Raw genomic sequence first — 17,883 nt, 5'->3', positions numbered from 1 at the left:
TAACCAAAATAAGCATTTAATCTGTTCTCTCACTCTATCTTCTGTACTGTCAGGCCTCCCTCACCATGCAGTCCTCCCGTGTGACAGAGTGCACAAATGAATGAATACACAGACGCACACAAACACACACACACACACACACCTGACGAGCGCTTCAAGGTTCTGATAGTAGAAAACACGGGAGTTCAGTGTGAGCACTGACTCTTTTCAGGTCCTGACCTCCCCACATGTTCTTTCTGTCTGTGTTTGTGTGCGCTGGTCTTTTCCCAGACAGGGCCCCAGATTACAGGAGCCAGAGGCTGGTCGAGACGAAACACTGTTATCACGGCCACACACAAATGTCTGGTGTCTGGCCAAAATCCAGCCGCACAGCGCACACACACATAAGAGCACATGAATACACTCTTATTTGGATTTTAATAACGTTGCAGTAATTTTCAGTTGTGCTGCACTTGCAGTTTTTTTTGGTGGGTGGGCAGAGCAGTAACACCAGATGATTTGTCATTGCGTTTTCATTTTTCTAACTGCAGGGTTAATTCCCAGTTGTGGGGAAAATTAACATACAGGACCATTTGCAGCCATCAATTCACCTTGGTGGAAAGGCCCTGTGGAAGCAGAGGCAGATGTGGAGGAGGTTGCCATGGTGACCACGGCAGAGGGGAGGGGTTTCCCTGAGGAGGTGAGAGACTTGCGGCCGCCCCTCGTTCCCACCGCGTGACTTCCGCCGCTGTTCTTCTTGTTCTTCACCTCAGACGCCGCCTTCCCAGCATCCGCAGCCAAACCATCCTTGGAGCTCCCGACGGAGAGAGCGGACGACACTTCCTGAAAGTTGGCGTTGGTGAAGCGGGCGCTGCCGTCGTCCAATCGTTTCTGCGAGGATGCAGGCAGAGAGGGGACCCCTCCCCCTGAGCTGCTGCTGTTGTAGGCCTGGAGGAGGAAGGTGAAAAGGGAGGAAGAATGTTTAAAAAAAAAAAAAGTTGACGGTTGAGAGGAAAGGGAGGATCGGAAGCAGGAGAGGGACCGGAACAAGGAAAGAAAATTATCAAAACAAGCCCATTGAGAAAGGGAGGACCGAAAATAGGAGAAAGGTCAGCAGGAGGACAGGATGTGTAGGGATGCAGAAAAAGAACAACAAAGGTAAAACAAGGTGAAGAAATAAAATTTAGCCACTCTTGCTTTAATATTTAACCAGCTCCGTCACAATTTACCAAAAACAAAAAGGAGTGTTGAGTGGAGGAGTGCCCTCACCTTCTCTGGGACCATGATGTTTGGAAGGACGAGGGAGGGCGACATGTCCATGGAGGTCTTCTTGTGTTTCGGTTTGTGCCTGTCCCGCTCCTTGTGTTTCTGAGTATGGAGAGTACAGAAAAAAAAAAAAAAAAAAAAAAAAGACAAGAAAGGAGAAACAGATGGGTGAGGCTGCTCAAGACATGAGTGCAGGGAGGAGAGAAATAAAGACACAGAGAGGAAAACAGACCTCCTACAACCTGTATGTTATAACCCTCTGCATTTCAGGAACATTGAGAAAACAGTGAACATAACAGCAGAAAAACAAATGAATGTGCATGTGAACGTATTGGATCATATGTGCAAGTGTTCAGGGGAAGATTATAGCCAAAGAGATAACAAAAATAAAAAGAAACAAAGGTATAAATTAGGTTATAAGAACAGAAGAGGAGTGTGTGTGTGTGTGTGTGTGTGTTTTTGAGTGAGAGAAAGAGGGAACATTGCATTTCAAAGGCTCAGTCTGAGATGAAAGCTTGGAGATCTACAAACACAAAGAGAGTGATGGAAGAGATAAAAATAAAAGGGACAGGAAGCAACAGGAATTCAGCACGCTGCAGTTTAGAGCAGTGTGTCTAAGTGCCTCGTGCCGAAGCGCACAAGGTCTCATCATTTCATCCAATCATATCCTCCTTCTTGGACCATCAGAGCTCAATTTACACCCTCTCTAACACACACGCACCGCCACCACCCTCCTCTCGCACCCCTGAGGTGGCGACTGGGTGCCGGCGCATTTACACCTCACATGAACGCCGCACACCCCGACACCTCTCCGCACGTGCGTGTGGGGCAGACAGGTGCACGTACGCTCACACAGACTTTTACACAGACGCTTGCATGCACGCAGTCCTACACACACGCACACGCCTGCGTGCGAGCTCCAAGATAGGCAGTGAAAATATGCAGCGATCCTGAGAGACAACATGCGACTCAACATGCTTGTGATGCTCAGTGTCATGACAACTCCGAAACACCAGAAACCGCCCCTCCCCCTCCCTCGGGGTCTCGTTGAGAAATGATTGCGTGGAGGCTGGTGACAGTTTAGCCAGACTTCCTCTATGAGTGGCAGTTAACAGACATCCCCAGCCAAATCAGGAGATAGCAGCTCCACTGTAACCTGTCTGCAAGCTGGCTTCCGCTAAATGCTAACGCTCTGGGGTTAGAGGACGAATGTTGAGTTCTGCTCGTGTGTATTATTGGGTGTAACTTTAAACTAGAGCAGGGAGTAGCCATTTTCATTATCTAATGATGACTTAAAATACAGTTTCTCCCTTTGTTTACCTTTAAGTCGACTTAATAAATGTTAAAATATTATTTTTCCACACCGTTTATCAGCTGGCTCCAGCCCTACATTGAAACTATGTAAACATTAAAACCCAAGACCTCATGTTTTTAATGACTCCACCCTTCCATTAAATAGAAATATTGTAGATGTCTTGTGCATTACTTTATACAAATGTCTGCTAAATTTAGATGATGTAATTAGTATCTTTGGAAACTTTTGAACAATGTTAAGCTGCAAAGCATCAGTTTGTGATGACAGATCTTCCGGCGGGCCACTATGTTTTATTATTTTGAGTAAACAAGTCCTTATTTAGACTATAAAGTTTAAGAAAACAGTGAAAAATGGCCAAAAGTTGAAGTGGTGTCTTCAAATTGCTTGTTTTGTCTAAATCAACAGTCTAATTTTAGAGGCACAAACAGAGAAAAGCTGTAAATCCTCACATTTCAGAAGCTGGAACCAGCAACTGTTTTCCAATTTTGCTCATAAATGACTTAAAGATGCATTTTCCTGTTGACCAACTGATTAACAAATTGTTTCAACACTGCTTTTAACGACAGCGCCTACCTCGGCTAACGGCTACAGAAAACAGATAACTCCAGACAAAGACAAGATAGAGAGGGGGATTTTACAAAGCGAGCGATTAACTAACTTAGACGGCACCTCGACAAAAAAATAAAAATGATACTGGAGAGTGGGAGAGAGGGGGAGTGAGAGACAGACAGAGAGGTAAATTCTTTGGGATTCCCTTGTTGTTTTTCATTAACATTCCAGAGGTAGGTGTTGATGGACAGAGGCTGAGCTGAGAGGGTCGGATAACACACACACACACACACACACACACACACACACACTCTGAAGGACCCAAAGCACTGGGCGTGGGAAACATAACACACACACAATGTACCCCTGACACACCCTTATCAATCAGGTCAATTGATTATACAGGCAGAGACAAAGACTTTTAGCGTGTCCTCTCTCTTCTTTCTGTGCCGCTGACCTAAATTAGCAGCACGATCATTTGACATGTCCAAGTGGTCTTTGAGACTGTGAGGTAAATATGAGTGGTGGCAGAGGATGAGGTCCACGTCTATTTATCAACAAAGCCCCGAACAATGAGCGATACAACAGTGGGCTGAGATCCTCTCCGTCTATGTCGAATACAGATGATGAGGCCCATTACAAGAGAAACACGATTCCTTTACACAGGCCCCCAAATATGCGCCTGGCCATTTTTCCAGTGCTTGAAACGCACAGGCATCTTGATTACTGCGTTTGATCTCTAAAACTTAAAAATGTTTTAATAAAACAGAAGTTAATGTAAGGATTTTTCAGTATCAATTAATCTGCCAATTTTGTCAATAAAATTGTTGAAAATAGTGGATAAATAAAACAAAACATTTAACTTAGAAAACAGAGAAAAGCAGCAAATACTCACATTCAAGAGGCCGAAACCAGAGAATGTTTCAACATTTTTGATTGATGAATGATTTAATTCATAGATTATCATGTAGTTGAATAATTCTGTTGTTTCAGACTACATTAAATCATCACGATCACCTTTTGATTTGCACAATGTGTATAAGCTTGTTGTATGTTTCCTTGCTGTAACTTTAATAGACAAGACATTAAAATTCAGAGAAACTAATAAAAAGCCTCAAATGTAGCCAACAGTGTCAACTGATCAATTTGACAAAAATCAGGGCTGCAACTAATGATTATTTTCATTGTCAATTAATCTGACAATTATTTCTGAATTAACTGTTGTGTCTATGAAATGTCAGGGAATAATGAAAAATGGCCATTATAACTTCTCTCAGCCCAAGTTGACATCTTCAAATGTCTTTTTAGTCCAAATGGTTTAATACCCAAAGATATTCACTTTACTATCATATTTGACAGAGAAAAGCATCAAATTGTCATATTTGAGAAGCTGATATTTGGTATTTTTGCTTAAAAAAAAGACAATTATTGGATTATCAAAACAGATGCTAACTGATATTCTAATCGATCAATCTACTAATCATTGCAGCTCAAATATAAATACATGTACCTATGATGGAAGGACAATATATTGCCTGTTAACTTGATACAGAATGCATTAATACGTTGTATAATTCAACACAATGGCCTCGGGAGGAAGAGGAGAGGGTGAAGAAACAGAGGGGAGAGGGAGGGAAGACGGGGAGAGGAACAGGAAGTAAGGGGGAAAATAATCCGCCCTGGCCTGGCAGGAATTCCCCTGTGCAGTTTCCTGCAGGATTTCTGACCAGCCATTGTATGTATGGATGCGTGCGTGTGTGTGTGTGTGTGTGTGTGTGTGTGTGTGTATGTATATGTGTTTCCTGCGGGCTTTTTCTAAGCGGACGGTGTGGGGGATCTTTTAGCCCCTGCTGTAGTTTGACTGCAGGGTCTGACATGAGGTGGGTATACATCTGAGCCTCCAAACCACATAACAAATGCATGTGCGGACACACACACGCGTGCGCACACACACACACACACACATCTGTGCCTACTGATCTCTGACCCAGGAATGTGGATGAAGAGTGTGTGTGTGTGTGTGTGTGTGTGTGTGTGTGTGTGAGGGGGGTACTTCAACTAATGCAAATTAGGCAGTATTAACAAAAGCCAGGGCAGTTGGTCTGAATAGTATGTGGACAAATACACACACACACAACCATCCTGAAGCTGGCACCATCAGACACAATGACCAAGTAGACTGATAAAATGTCCTACAACATGCTAAATGCTCAATTTGGATTCCACTAATTACTTTGTGAATGAAAACAATGAAAAATCTATTGTATTCTTTCATGCTTCTATCACCCTGCAAAAGAAAACAATTAACTAACTAAAACTGCAAAAAAAAAAAAAAGAAAAAAAAAGAAAAAAAAGTGGGAAAAGGGAATTCAAAGCATCAAAAGGCTTTTTGGCACAGCATCATTAACAAAATCTCTACTGAGCCGTCTGCATAAACAGAGGTTTAAAAATAAACACAACATCTCATTAGAATATGAGCACCTCATTCAGTGGAAGTGGAGCAATTACTTGTTACGCCACTTAGCTGACACAAACAAACTTGATAAAAGGAGCTGACTTCCTCTGATTTCATAATGGTGGAGCTGACTTCAGAGACACTTTCAAAATGCATCCATTCAACCTTCCTTCCTCTTTCTTAAAAGCTAACAAAATGTCATGATATACCCCCCCCCCCCAAAATCATTTAGCATTTACATTTTTTTAATATTCATAATGATTAGAAACAGAGAATCATTCGGCAGATGTGAGCGATGTGTATCAGCAATATGCAGCCCAGTCGAATTCCCATCTTTGATTTATTTTATCTGCCATCTGCACTCTATGTTAGTTCTTATACTGATGTGTTGTAAACAGATTTTACTCAAAACTTGTGCTAGTAAGGCATATGTTGAAAACATGTGGCCAATATACTTGCAGTATTGATTTTTTTTAAAATTAAAAAAATGATAGTACCCACTTTACTTCTTCACCTACTAGCCAATTGCAAGGAACTATGACTATATTTGTTACTTATATCCTTTCTACATTGAACTGGCTTTACTAATGCACTTATTTACTAAAGCACTGTGCAGCTGCATTATATAGAATATGTAACTAATGGCTTCGGACAGGGAATTTTAGGTGACTCTTATCATAAGAATTATTTATTTTTGTCAGATAGTGAATCTATTATGATTCACATTCACTGAACAACAATAGAAAGTTCTTTGTTAAAGCAGAGGAAAATGTCCCTTGGCTATAATATTTTCACACACAGTTTCACACAAAAGTACTGCCCCACATGTCTGAGTATGTTACGTTCTTGTTCTAGCTTGTTTTATCTAAATGAGCGTCCTTTGTTTGCTGTAATGCACTTTGTGACAATCCTGTTTGTTATTATAAGTGTTTTTTAGGGGTTGGATGCATTTTCAAAGCGCTGTCCAAAGAGGACACATTGTTGGGAAGTTTGGTGGAGAGAATCAATGACAGTGAACAGAAAACTACACACTCTCTAGCACAGCTCGACTGTAAAGGGACAGTTGTGTGTTTAATTTAGTACATTACATCCAGCTATGTTGTGTTGAACATCTGTGCCCGAACCCAAAGAGGTTGTAGATGCAGTATCAACCATCGGAAATGTTCATGACTAACGTTAACACACGGCTTTTTGAGAATCGTAGGTTTAACTCAACTGCAGACTACAGGGAAAATTCAGTTCGCTCTCTGTCCTCTGTTCTGACAAAGAAAAAGTGGAACAGATGACTTGACACCTCCTGTAAATTCTGATTTTACGCAGCCTGTGATTACATGTTCTGCAAACAGGCGCGACTGATTAACTCACACTAATGTAGCATTCATTAAGGCTGATATCACTGGTGGGTGTAGGTGGGCTGCAGTCATATTAGCAGCTAAAAACCAATCCAAATGCCGCTGGGTCTATAAAAACACAATTTCAGCACTTACTTGGACATCACATTTAAAGACTTTTGTGCTTGTTACGGAAAAGAAAATATTGATGGTTTGCATGTAGGACATTTTTTTATACTACCAACTTTGACAAGATATTAAGGTCATATTGTATAATTTAAAAACTGCTCTTCATTTTAATGAAAATAAATATAATAAATGTGTTACTTTCACAGCCATCCATCCATTTCAAAAGCTTATTTTATTTTTTTGTAATAAACTGACTGATGACCCACATGGACGTTTGCAGGGGTTTTTGGTTGCAGCCCTAAAAAAATAGCTGGCTACTTTGTTGTGAATAGTCTTATATATTAATCAATTTGCATTGGCTTGTTAATTTAAAGAAAAACGTATCTTCTGGGACCTGACTTATCATGCATAAATGCACGCTTATATATTCTTAAATAAGATCTCCATAAATTCTCATTATGAAGGCATTATAAGAGCCACTAAAAATGATTATTGGTTTAACTGTGTATTTGACTGTCCCTCCATAGTGTGAGCGTGTAACAGTGAGGGCGTATGTTTCTGGTGGAGTCACAGTCGTGGGTGGGAGGCATAGAGAGCGTAAGATCTGAGGGCTGTCTTACCTTGTTGTCCTTGTCTGGGGGTCTATCCATACACTGAGAGGAAGAGTCACTTAAGCTTTGAGACCTACTACCACGGCCCCTGCTCCTTCGCTAAAAGGTAAAGAGGAACTCCAAGTTACTGGATGAAGTCCACAGAAAAGAGGCTAAAATTAGACCCAAAAAGAACTCACTATAAAAAAAAATTAAAAAAAAAAAAAAAAATCAAACAAACTTAATAAACTAAAATAAGCTGACTGAACTCAAGGACAACTCAAAATTCAAAAACAGTCAAAAGACATTGTCATGAGCATTGGTTACAAAAATGGTGATTATAGGAGTAAACTGTGAGGTCTGTAAAAAAGTACAAAAATGTGTGGTGGTTCAAACTATTATAGATCAAAAGTAACCATTAGGTGAATTCAAGTGTGGATAAATAATCAATGATCTACACAAAAGTAAAACTAAAACATCCACAACAACAAGTCGTGTTTTATTATTGTCTAAAAACTGTTTTATCAAAACTAAGATCTACAGAGGCATCCTGGGACAGTTTTGAGGGGCCTTCGCGATCGATCTCGGTTTGAGCCAGCTTGCTCTTGTTCATAGTGTCTGTTGCCATGGTGATAAACAACTATATCCCCAAATTACAGCCAGATTACCTCCAGGCATAGATCAAGGCCTGTTTATCCAGCCTGTATTCAAAAGTACCGATATATCACCAGAGGCTGTTTCTTTTGGCGTTTTATGTAAAACTGACTCCTTGAGGCAACATGGTGAACCAGGGGATAAATACTCCTCGTCCCGTCTTTTGGCCTCACTTAGCGCTAACATGACAATCTCTTCCTTAAAAAAAAACAAAACAAAATTCTAAATTTGAGTTTCCATGCCAACATACTGTACCTTAAGACAATATAGAGTTTATAATTATTATTCATACTAATGTTCACAAAAACGTCTTTGTAAAAACTTGATTATTATTCCAATTTAACAAAAAAAAACAACATTTTTTTATTATGATTAAAATTGTACCAATTAATATAGCTTTAATATAGCCTCAAAATATGGGTTCCTTATCTATGAAACTATTTTTCTGGGATAGATTTTGAGATTTTGTACACTTTAAATGAATCTAATTTTACTTTTAACTGTGCTGTAAACCTATTTTGCTGCTAAGTACCAGTTGTTCTGGAAAACCAGTTAGAGACAGAAAGTTATGCAACAAGTTTTGCTAATCACTGTCACAGAAGATGCCCCAAAGCAGACATGGCCGTGTGCCAGAAACACTGATTGGAAAAGCAAAGCCGATGATTCTACGGGTGCATTTACACTATACTCACAAATAGAGGAAAAATTATTCATACGTATTATAGATGAAATCTCTAACCAAAGAGAAATTTCACTGTAGTCCAGACTACACAACGACAATCTAAGTTTGAAAATTAGATTTGGCTACTGACTGAGTCCAGTCAAATACCATTACATGGCGTAAACATCCATCAAGTGGTGTTTGTATGAAACCCACTCTGCTAACAACATTGCTTTCTTCATATCATTGATTCCCTCTCGTACATTCCTGTCATCCATACAATCCCAGCTTAATGACATTATACCCCAGCATCCAAAGCCATTCATACACGATCAATATGACAGCATGAGTCTTTCCATCAGCGTTTGTTAACATTGCAAAATGTCATCGGTGTGTGCGTTGACACCATAAAGCCTGCCCCTGTCTTTCCATCCTACCACTGTTCCAGAAATCATAATACTTCAGTCACGTTCCTGTTTTTCATATTTGCGTCCCTCCCCCAACCGATGCTGTGTGTGTACACGCGTTCATGTGTTTAAGGTTGTTAACTAGAGGTGGAACAAAATCTGGAGCACAACAGGAGGTCTCTTCAGTGAATGTGTGGAAACATATCTCCTCTGTATATCCAGTGGTTGCGCTGTGTGTTAATGTGTCTACCTTTCTCGTTCCTGTCTTATCTGATTGATTTCTGCTTTAAAATGGCGAGTAATCCACCTTTCAGGTTTGCTTTATCGGGGATCAAAGCAAGAAAAGATTTGTGAGTCTGAAAAGTTGTCCAGGAGGAAATGTGTACGATGTATTGAATTAAGTGTTTTATGACTTTAAAACTGCTTTATGCCTGAGAACTTTAAACCCTGCTTTATGCTAATTGCACAGTCAGAGCATGTTGTGTAATTGCTGTGATCATGGATGAGAAAGCAGTAATCTGTCATTTAGGAGTGAACGTCTTCTGTATATCACAAAAAAATCTTACTTTGAGAAAAAGAGATTGATTTTCTCTCTTTTTTTAAGTTAATGTTTATATTTTCCAAAATCATAATCATTGCTCTACTTTATTTCTCTATTACATCTTGCAAAAGGGTTGAAAAAGCTCTTCATACAACATCTGACTATTATTGAAACCATGTGTTCAGTTTAAGCAAAGCAGCATAAAAGCCACTCCTACACCTGTTAACCAAACGTTAAAGGTTAACTGACAGGTCAGTTGGAAACTTAAGAAACAAATCACTGAAGTTGTATTTTTCAAAGAATTTGAAATACATAAATAATGATTAGCCCTGTTTGACCTTGCAGTGAAAACCAGACTCAAAGGACCTCATCCAACACCTGCAAACCCAACCCGCTGTGCCCAGTCTGGGCTTAGGACCAATACATGAGGGAGAAAAGGGGAAGATGGGCCACTGTCGGAGAGATTAAAGGGATCAGGGGGGAAGGAAGAATAAGAGGGGTAGATGGAGGGTAAACTACAGGTGGAAGAGAGTCAAGAAGTGCAGTGATGAATGGATTGGTCCAGTGAAAGAGGAAGCAGATGGGAGAGAAAGATAGATGGAAGCAGAGAGGGCAAGGGCCAAACAGAGAGAGGAAGTTGACTGACAGAGGGATAGGGCTGAGTAGGAAAGAGAGTACGAAAAAGGAGGAATGGTTGGGGGAAAAGATGGAGAGAAGGATGAGAGGAGGGAGAGAGAGAGAGGAAAGATATTGTGGGGAAGAATAGGGATGAAGGGAGGTAGAGAGAGGAAAGAGAAGAAGTGAAATGGTGAGTTATCTCTCAGTGGCAGAAAGTCTTTCAACAAGATACAAAGTGTTTCTCGCTGTGTTACAGGTAAACCAATATGTGTGTGTCATGTCTAGATAGTCCCCGCGTGTAGTTAAGGGAACAGAAAACACATAAACCCTTGTCCAGTTTGTTAACAGACACGCCTCCGTCATGCATACATAATCACATGCAACAAACACCGTAGCTACTATGAGCCCTCGATGCACACACAACCGTCTGCGTGACTTCCACTAAACAAAACTGAGATCAGCGCTCAGTTCAACAGACAGTGACAGACAATGTGCACATGAGTCCAATACCAGCTAGTGAGAGAGATGTGTCATGTGCCGGGAACAAAATATCAATGTATATGTTCACAGTAATTACAAAAACACAAGCTCTCTCCTCCATAAACTAGCCGAGTCAATGATTAATCACTTTAAAACAAATCAAAACACAAACAAAATCAAATTTGTTCAGAAAAAGGTTAAAGCTATCAATTTTTTGTTTTTCAGTTAAGATTAATTACTGTCTAGTGATGTTGTAGTTTTGAACGTCAAAAGGAAAGCTATCTGTAGAACATAAACACACAATATAAGGGGACACTTACCAATTTGCTGTGGTGGTATTTGCAATATCCACAGTACTTGACGTTGTCTGCATCTGATCCTTGTTCTTCACATAACAGCCCTGCAAACTGGGCACTGTGGTAGAGAGTGGTGGACAGAAAATTAAAGGGATGTGAAAAACAGAAAAGAGAGAACATTTATTGTACCACTATAAGTATCATGGTACCGACAAGTGCTGAACATTAGTTTTCCCTCTCTAGACCAGGCTGTGCTATTATTACAGTTTTTTAAACCTCAACTATTCAAAACTACTGCAAGACAAGTATTCACAGAAAACTATTGTTCACATAACATACTGGCAGTATTAATGAATGAAAAAAGTTATCTTATAACTGTAAGTTACTAAACTACTGCTAGACATGAGAATCTTCAGGTACTTCAGTGGTTTTGCTGTTGCAATTCTCAACAGTATATCAAATCTACAAGTTTTTACTCGAGTATGAATGAACAACTGAAGAAACTATCTCTTTCTTTGTCCGGTGAGGTGAACGTGAGGTGAAAAGGTCTCACCATGTGACATGGAAGGCCTGCCTGCAGCCATGTTTGTTGCAGGTCATACATGCTCCAGTGGCTGCTTTACTCTCTCTGCCTTGGTCCTCACAGATATAACATGTCTACACACACAAACACAGGAAAACACATTTTGATTAACAAACATACAATACAATGTGTATGTCATTTTATAGTGTGTCTAAAGGTGTAGATTTAGAGTTTGTTACCTTGTTATAGCGCTCGTGTGGCACAGACTGAAGTACTATGGGCTCCATAGTTGAGACATTAGCGAACTCTACTTCAGGTATGTAAAGGGCACAAACCACGTGGGCCCAGCCTGCAACGTCACACAGAGTAGAACCATCAGCCTTTGTACACAAAACGGACATCACCCACATATATGACAGCAGAAGGTAGTTTGTAGCAACATTTCACAGTTTACATAAAAGACCTGTGATCCATCAGCTAACGTCTTGAACAGCAACACACACGTGCAGAATTGAGGTTTCTGATCTTTGATTTGCTGGTTGCGAATGTTACTGTGATTGATATTTGAGGCAGGACTGATTACCAGAAGAGCAAAACACTGACAGTTGTGACTCTAAAAAAAATATAAAGTCTCCACACTAACTCCATATAGGTGTACTACAACTAATTTTGTTGCGCCTCCATGTTTGGTCTGGTTTATCTGTGTTGCCTTCAAACTCTTGTGTGGACCAAACGACCAAACCTAGACAGCTGATCGTGGCACCCACTTCACACATCATATTGCACTGGATACATTTTATCTGCACAGTGTTATTTATAGCAGATCAAGTCCAGTACGGTTTTGATGTCACATCCAGATATTTCCTACTGAGCTTCATGAGCCATTTGTGACCATTAGTGAAGATAAAATAAAGCCTATAGACTCAATGAAGTGCAGCACAGGTCGATGTCAGTCAATGAGACATTGCAACATTTGCTTTGTTGATAGTAAGTCATTGTGAACCCAAATTGGACCAGAACTAAAAAGCAATAACACACCATTTTATTGGTCCAAACCAAGAGACCCAAACACAACCTAATCTTGACCCATCATTAATATGCTAAATTGCAGTTTTTATTACATTCGCATCAAAAAAATGAGAGCAACTTATCCTAAATATTTAATTTGTAAATTGGTAGTTAATCTATCTAAGTAGCCGTTTATTAAGGCTTTTAACACACACACAGCTGCCTGTCAGTGAAGACAAACTGGGGGCGGTAGAATGACAGCGGGCCATGGTGTAGTGGCAGCAGAATTGACGAGGAGCTGAGGAGGAGCTGAAGGAGGTGAACGGGAGGTCAAATGGAGGTGGGAGTCTCTTGCCACGCTGGAGGTGTCTGTTTTTCCCCATAGCGGAAACAAAAACAGGCTTAAACTTACAGTTGAACCCCTGACCTGCCTTTGACCTGGTGAACGGGACATGGGGAGGAGGGCAGAGGGCGGGACAGAGAGAAGGCAGCGGGTGTGAAATGGGGGCATGTTGTTGTTTTGAAGTCCCTCCAAGAATCTGGAAGAGGCCTATAAAACAGGACTATAAAAGTGGCGCAGCTTTCCTCCTCGAACTGAGCATTCACGCTTTTACCCCCCGAAAACTCAACAAAGCAGCCCTTTACGAACTTCCCTTGCTCTGCGAGTCCAGTGTGTTAAGACAATGAACTTAGATTTTGTTTATAAAATGTGTGCTGTGTTACAATTTCAAATAAACAGCGAGAGAGACACAAAGGCTGTCAGTTCTTGATAATGGTTTTATGAGCTTCTGTGGTAAACCACGTTAAAACCGTGACACCAACACCAGGTAAAAAAAAAAACACCTTTAGTTCATGTGGTCCTAACTGTTGCAGGTAATGAACCCCATGTACAGTCAGTATAATGATGAATATGTTTAAGAATGAGAAAATCCAACTCTAATTTAAAACTTTCATACCGCTGCCACATATTTAACATTTACTTGTGTGCAGTGACCCTGTTGCTGGTGTTCCAACATACTTGTTTCCATCAAAAGCCCTTAAATATATGGATGTAATGGACGATGTCTGAAACCTTTCAGTGTGCTTTGTATGTCATCATCTTTTAACTAATGACAGCACTGATATTTACTGGGTATTTACAGCTAAAGAGGAATTATTTGTTACCATGACTGGACAGAGAGCTTCATTTTTGTCTCTCTGAGGCTTTTCTTTCCTCTGTGACTGCTACATGTTGAAATGTTGGATCAAATACTTATTTAAGACCGATCCCTTTGCTCTGCTTTATTACTGTTCCACCTGAAATAACAGCAGTTACCACACAGATCAACAAGTGAAGAGGAACTGACAAGAGCAAAGAAACCAAAGTGCAGGGGAAAGAGATGGTGAGAGAAAAACGGGAGGAAAAAGAGGAGAGAGAGAGAGAGGGAGAGAGAGGGAGAGAGGGGTCATGGGAAGGGTAAAATAAAAGAGAAAGTAGTAAAACGGTGTGTGTTAGTGTTGTCATGATGCTTCCCTGCAGGCCTGGACACAATCCCACAGCTGTGCCTCTCTCTCTGACTGACTCAACACACACACACACACACACACACACACACACACAGAATATTTACAGTCTCCACCAAGCTGACCTTCCAATGAACCCAGAGAGGAGACTCCTCACAGGCCATGCACTATACCCATCCTGGCCCGCCCCCTCATAAACATACACACACACACTCACACACACTCATAAAACATGGACTGGCAAGGACGGTACAGAGAGGCAGCACACACAACAAACAGCAACATAACTCTCCCAGCACGCTCACACCCCTTAAACTTGCCGGTGACATGACAAAATACACAAGAGGCTAACCACAGATGTGGGTGTGTGTGTATGTGTGTGCACAGCTGAGAGGGATTCTACCTCCGTTGTCTGTCCTCTTGAGGGCTCCATCTTTGTGGGGGCACAGCTCACATCTCTGTGGGTAAAGAGCAAACACCTGGTCAGGAACAACAGGTCAACCTGATCTACTTGGGGGTGAGGTCAACACCAAAGTATGACAAATATGCCAACATGCTGACAAGTGGCGCGGACTCGGGCACGAGTCCAGAAACTCTTCAGGAAAATATTCTCACTATCTGCCACCTAAAGGTTGTTTCTTTCTCTGAATATGTGTGTGTGTGTGTCAGCAAATACGGGCCCTCGAGCAATTATTTCTGCTGCTCTCAGCCTTGCTATTCCACTCTTATGTGTGTGTGTAATCTGTAATCCTGCATGAACACAAAGACTTTCGTGTCTCTGATTGCTTTCTTTCTTCCTCTTCCCGCCACTGTTTTTCTGTTCCATGTCAAACTTCACACCTTACCAACAAGAAAGTTAGGGTGCTTCTACTCCACATTCATGTCTTAAAATACATCTTTCAGAACAGGTTTTCATATATCTTTCCATCAGTGTTTCCCCTATGATTGTACAGGCCTGGTGGGCCGCCAGACAAATGAGAACGCCGGGCCAAAAACCCCTTTTTTTAAAAGCCAAAAATAACAGCAAATGTCTATTCATTTGGATAGTGTTTGGGAGCCTCAATGCAGCTCTGTTCTGAAATGTGAGTCAACCTGTGTGTTGTTGCCTGGGAAACTCTTGGTAGCGCATCTCCTTTAAGGAATATGGCAGTGCGTAATGTGTGTGCATAGCAAGTGTAAGAGAGCGAGTGTCAGAAAAGTGACGGTGAATGCGAGCGGAGCAGAGGAAAAGGTTAGCACTAAGTTGTCGGTTTGGCAGTAAATGTACAGTACAGGCTACAGTGTGTCAGTTAATAAATGCTGCAGCTTCTCAAGACCAAGAAAAGTCACTTCTGTTGTTTCCCCAACTGCTGGAAAAGTGAAGGGGGTTAGCTCCAAAGTTAGTGACAATAGGTTAGCCTAACCTGACCACGTTCACTTAAGGTGGACTGACCTTTAAGGTGGACCAGTTATTCTCATTTTAGTGTCAATCTTAGCTGCTGCTAAACAGAAGGGAGAAATGTCTGGATGCTGAGTCTCTCCTGAGTCTTGCTCAGCACCACCCAACCCCCACCACCATCCCAAACCAGTCAACCTAGGGGAAACACTGTTTACATTATTACTGTAATTGTTTTATTGACTGTATAGTTCTGTTAATAGTCAGTAAAACATAGTCATTGGAGAAAAATTTCATAGGTTAATTTGATTCAGACTAGAGCTGCAACTAATGATTATTTTCCATCATCGATTAATCTATTAATCTTTTTTCCGACAAAACGTCAGAAATAGTGAAATGCCTGTTAGGGACCATGGTGACATCTTCAAATATCTTTTTTGTCTGATCTGGAACAGTCCAAAATCCAAAGTTATTTGGTTCGCAATCATACATGACACAGAAAAGCATCAAATCCTCACATTTGAGAGGCTGCTATCAACAAGTTTTCAAAAAAAAAGTTTTCAAAAAAACTCGAATGATTATTCGATCATCAAAATAGTTGCCGATTAATTTTCTGTCAACTAACTGTTGCAGCTCTAATTCAGACCACTGAATTCAGGTAAAGCAATGGCTACTTTACCTGGAAAACTGGTAAAAATAAGGGTCAATCCCCTCTTCCGTTGTAATAACATTATGCAAGAAGTAAAGTGCTATATTTTATAACATATTTCTTCTTGAAGGCCCTCTGTCAGGCTCGGAAATGTACCAGCTCTACCAGTTACAAACTATGTTGGTGCACAATGTAATTCTTTGTCAGTTTAAACACATACATAATTATCAGCTCCTTTTATACACTTGTGTATATGTATATTTCTCTTGTATTTTTTAAAAGGAACATCTCACCCAACTTCTGTTTCAGTTAGTTGCACAGCCTGCAAGGCTGGACAAACAAGTTTGTACACACATTCCTTCACAGAGGATAAAGTTTGACTGTTTTACTCATCAGATTCAATGTAAAGATTCTGCACATGTGGACACTGTTACAAACATTCAATGCCTTTACATGTAATTAATGTGGCTTTTTTTGATTTTCTAACCTAAACTAACTTAATTGTCCTGAAAACAAGAAACCTGGTCTCCTTCATCAGGTTAAGAGGTTAGAAAAAAAGTTACGGCTCCGCTACAGAAGTGTTGCCCTGCCTGCACACACATAAATACAGCAAGAGGCAGGTCATACCAAACACCTGTATCAACAGCTACATCAAGTTAATCTTGCACTGACAAAATCTAGACAGGTCTTTATGAGTTTGCCGAGGTCATTTTAAGTTGAAACTCAGCAAGCCATACCATCTTGTAGCTCCACAAAGAGGATACATGAAATATGGAAGCTCCTTTGCCCAATTCCAGTCCTAAGTGACATGATTAAGATGTCTGTGCAGAGCAGGTCAGCGCACAGGTCCTGCAGCAATTGCTGGAAATTTAGGGCTTTCCTAGGCTGCGTTCCTGCATGGACAGTCCCATTTTAATGGGCTGTTATGGTGCAGAATGGAGAGCTTAATGTTTGTCACACACAACTGGTGTGTATCATTTATCATTAACCATCATCACTCAAACAGCATTTAAAATAATCTAATATATATATGATATAGAGCTTTTATATCAGAATTTTTTATTAATTGGTGAAATGTGATTGTAACTGGCACAGAACACAGATTGTGGACTGACAGGCTCTGGGCCACTGGGAGATGGCACTAGGGTTGTGACGATAACCACATTTCCGCAGTCATATGATGCCTACGGCGAGGTTGTGCTCATTACCATCATCACTGCAGTTTTAAAAGAAATATCAACCGTAACTATCATATATGGCAGTCTAATGTGCTTGCGCATATATTGTGTGATCTACAGTAATGCAGTGGAGACATAGGAGGCCATGTGATATGTTGGGGAATCTTGCTCCAGGCACCAGGCTGCAAGACCTCGGCATTACCCCACGAGAACGACCGCCCAGGGGGACCCCAAAGGCGGTGCGCTAGAAAGCAGAAGTGCGGCAAGCAAGCCGGCATCCAAGCTAGGCGAAAGGCTAACCCCGGTCAGCCAGCTCTCCCGTCAATCTTCCTCGCCAACATCCACTCCATCGACAGTAGACTGGACTACCCAAGAC

The 17,883-nt window shown here is 40.9% G+C and overlaps 1 protein-coding gene across 5 annotated transcripts in view; it reads right to left on the bottom strand.

The window, feature by feature from the left end:
* mllt10 (MLLT10 histone lysine methyltransferase DOT1L cofactor) overlaps positions 1-17,883 on the bottom strand; it is a 45,808-nt gene that overhangs the window by 21,141 nt on the left and 6,784 nt on the right. For 4 of the 5 annotated variants that reach the window (XM_044339485.1, XM_044339486.1, XM_044339487.1 and 1 more), the window contains exons 3-9: positions 14,709-14,763; positions 12,034-12,143; positions 11,825-11,928; positions 11,296-11,389; positions 7,645-7,734; positions 1,249-1,347; positions 591-927 (exon numbers count right to left, since the gene is read on the bottom strand). In XM_044339485.1, the coding sequence (XP_044195420.1) occupies positions 591-927; positions 1,249-1,347; positions 7,645-7,734; positions 11,296-11,389; positions 11,825-11,928; positions 12,034-12,143; positions 14,709-14,763 (889 nt within the window). The remainder of the gene's footprint in view (positions 1-590; positions 928-1,248; positions 1,348-7,644; positions 7,735-11,295; positions 11,390-11,824; positions 11,929-12,033; positions 12,144-14,708; positions 14,764-17,883) is intronic. The other variant, XM_044339488.1, reaches the window with a different exon arrangement.

The sequence above is a fragment of the Thunnus albacares genome, chromosome 21 (assembly GCF_914725855.1).
Source record: "Thunnus albacares chromosome 21, fThuAlb1.1, whole genome shotgun sequence".
NCBI classification, from domain to species: Eukaryota; Metazoa; Chordata; class Actinopteri; order Scombriformes; family Scombridae; genus Thunnus; species Thunnus albacares.
The sequence above is the reverse complement of the archived record's forward strand: the minus strand, read 5'-3'. Positions and strand labels throughout refer to the sequence as shown.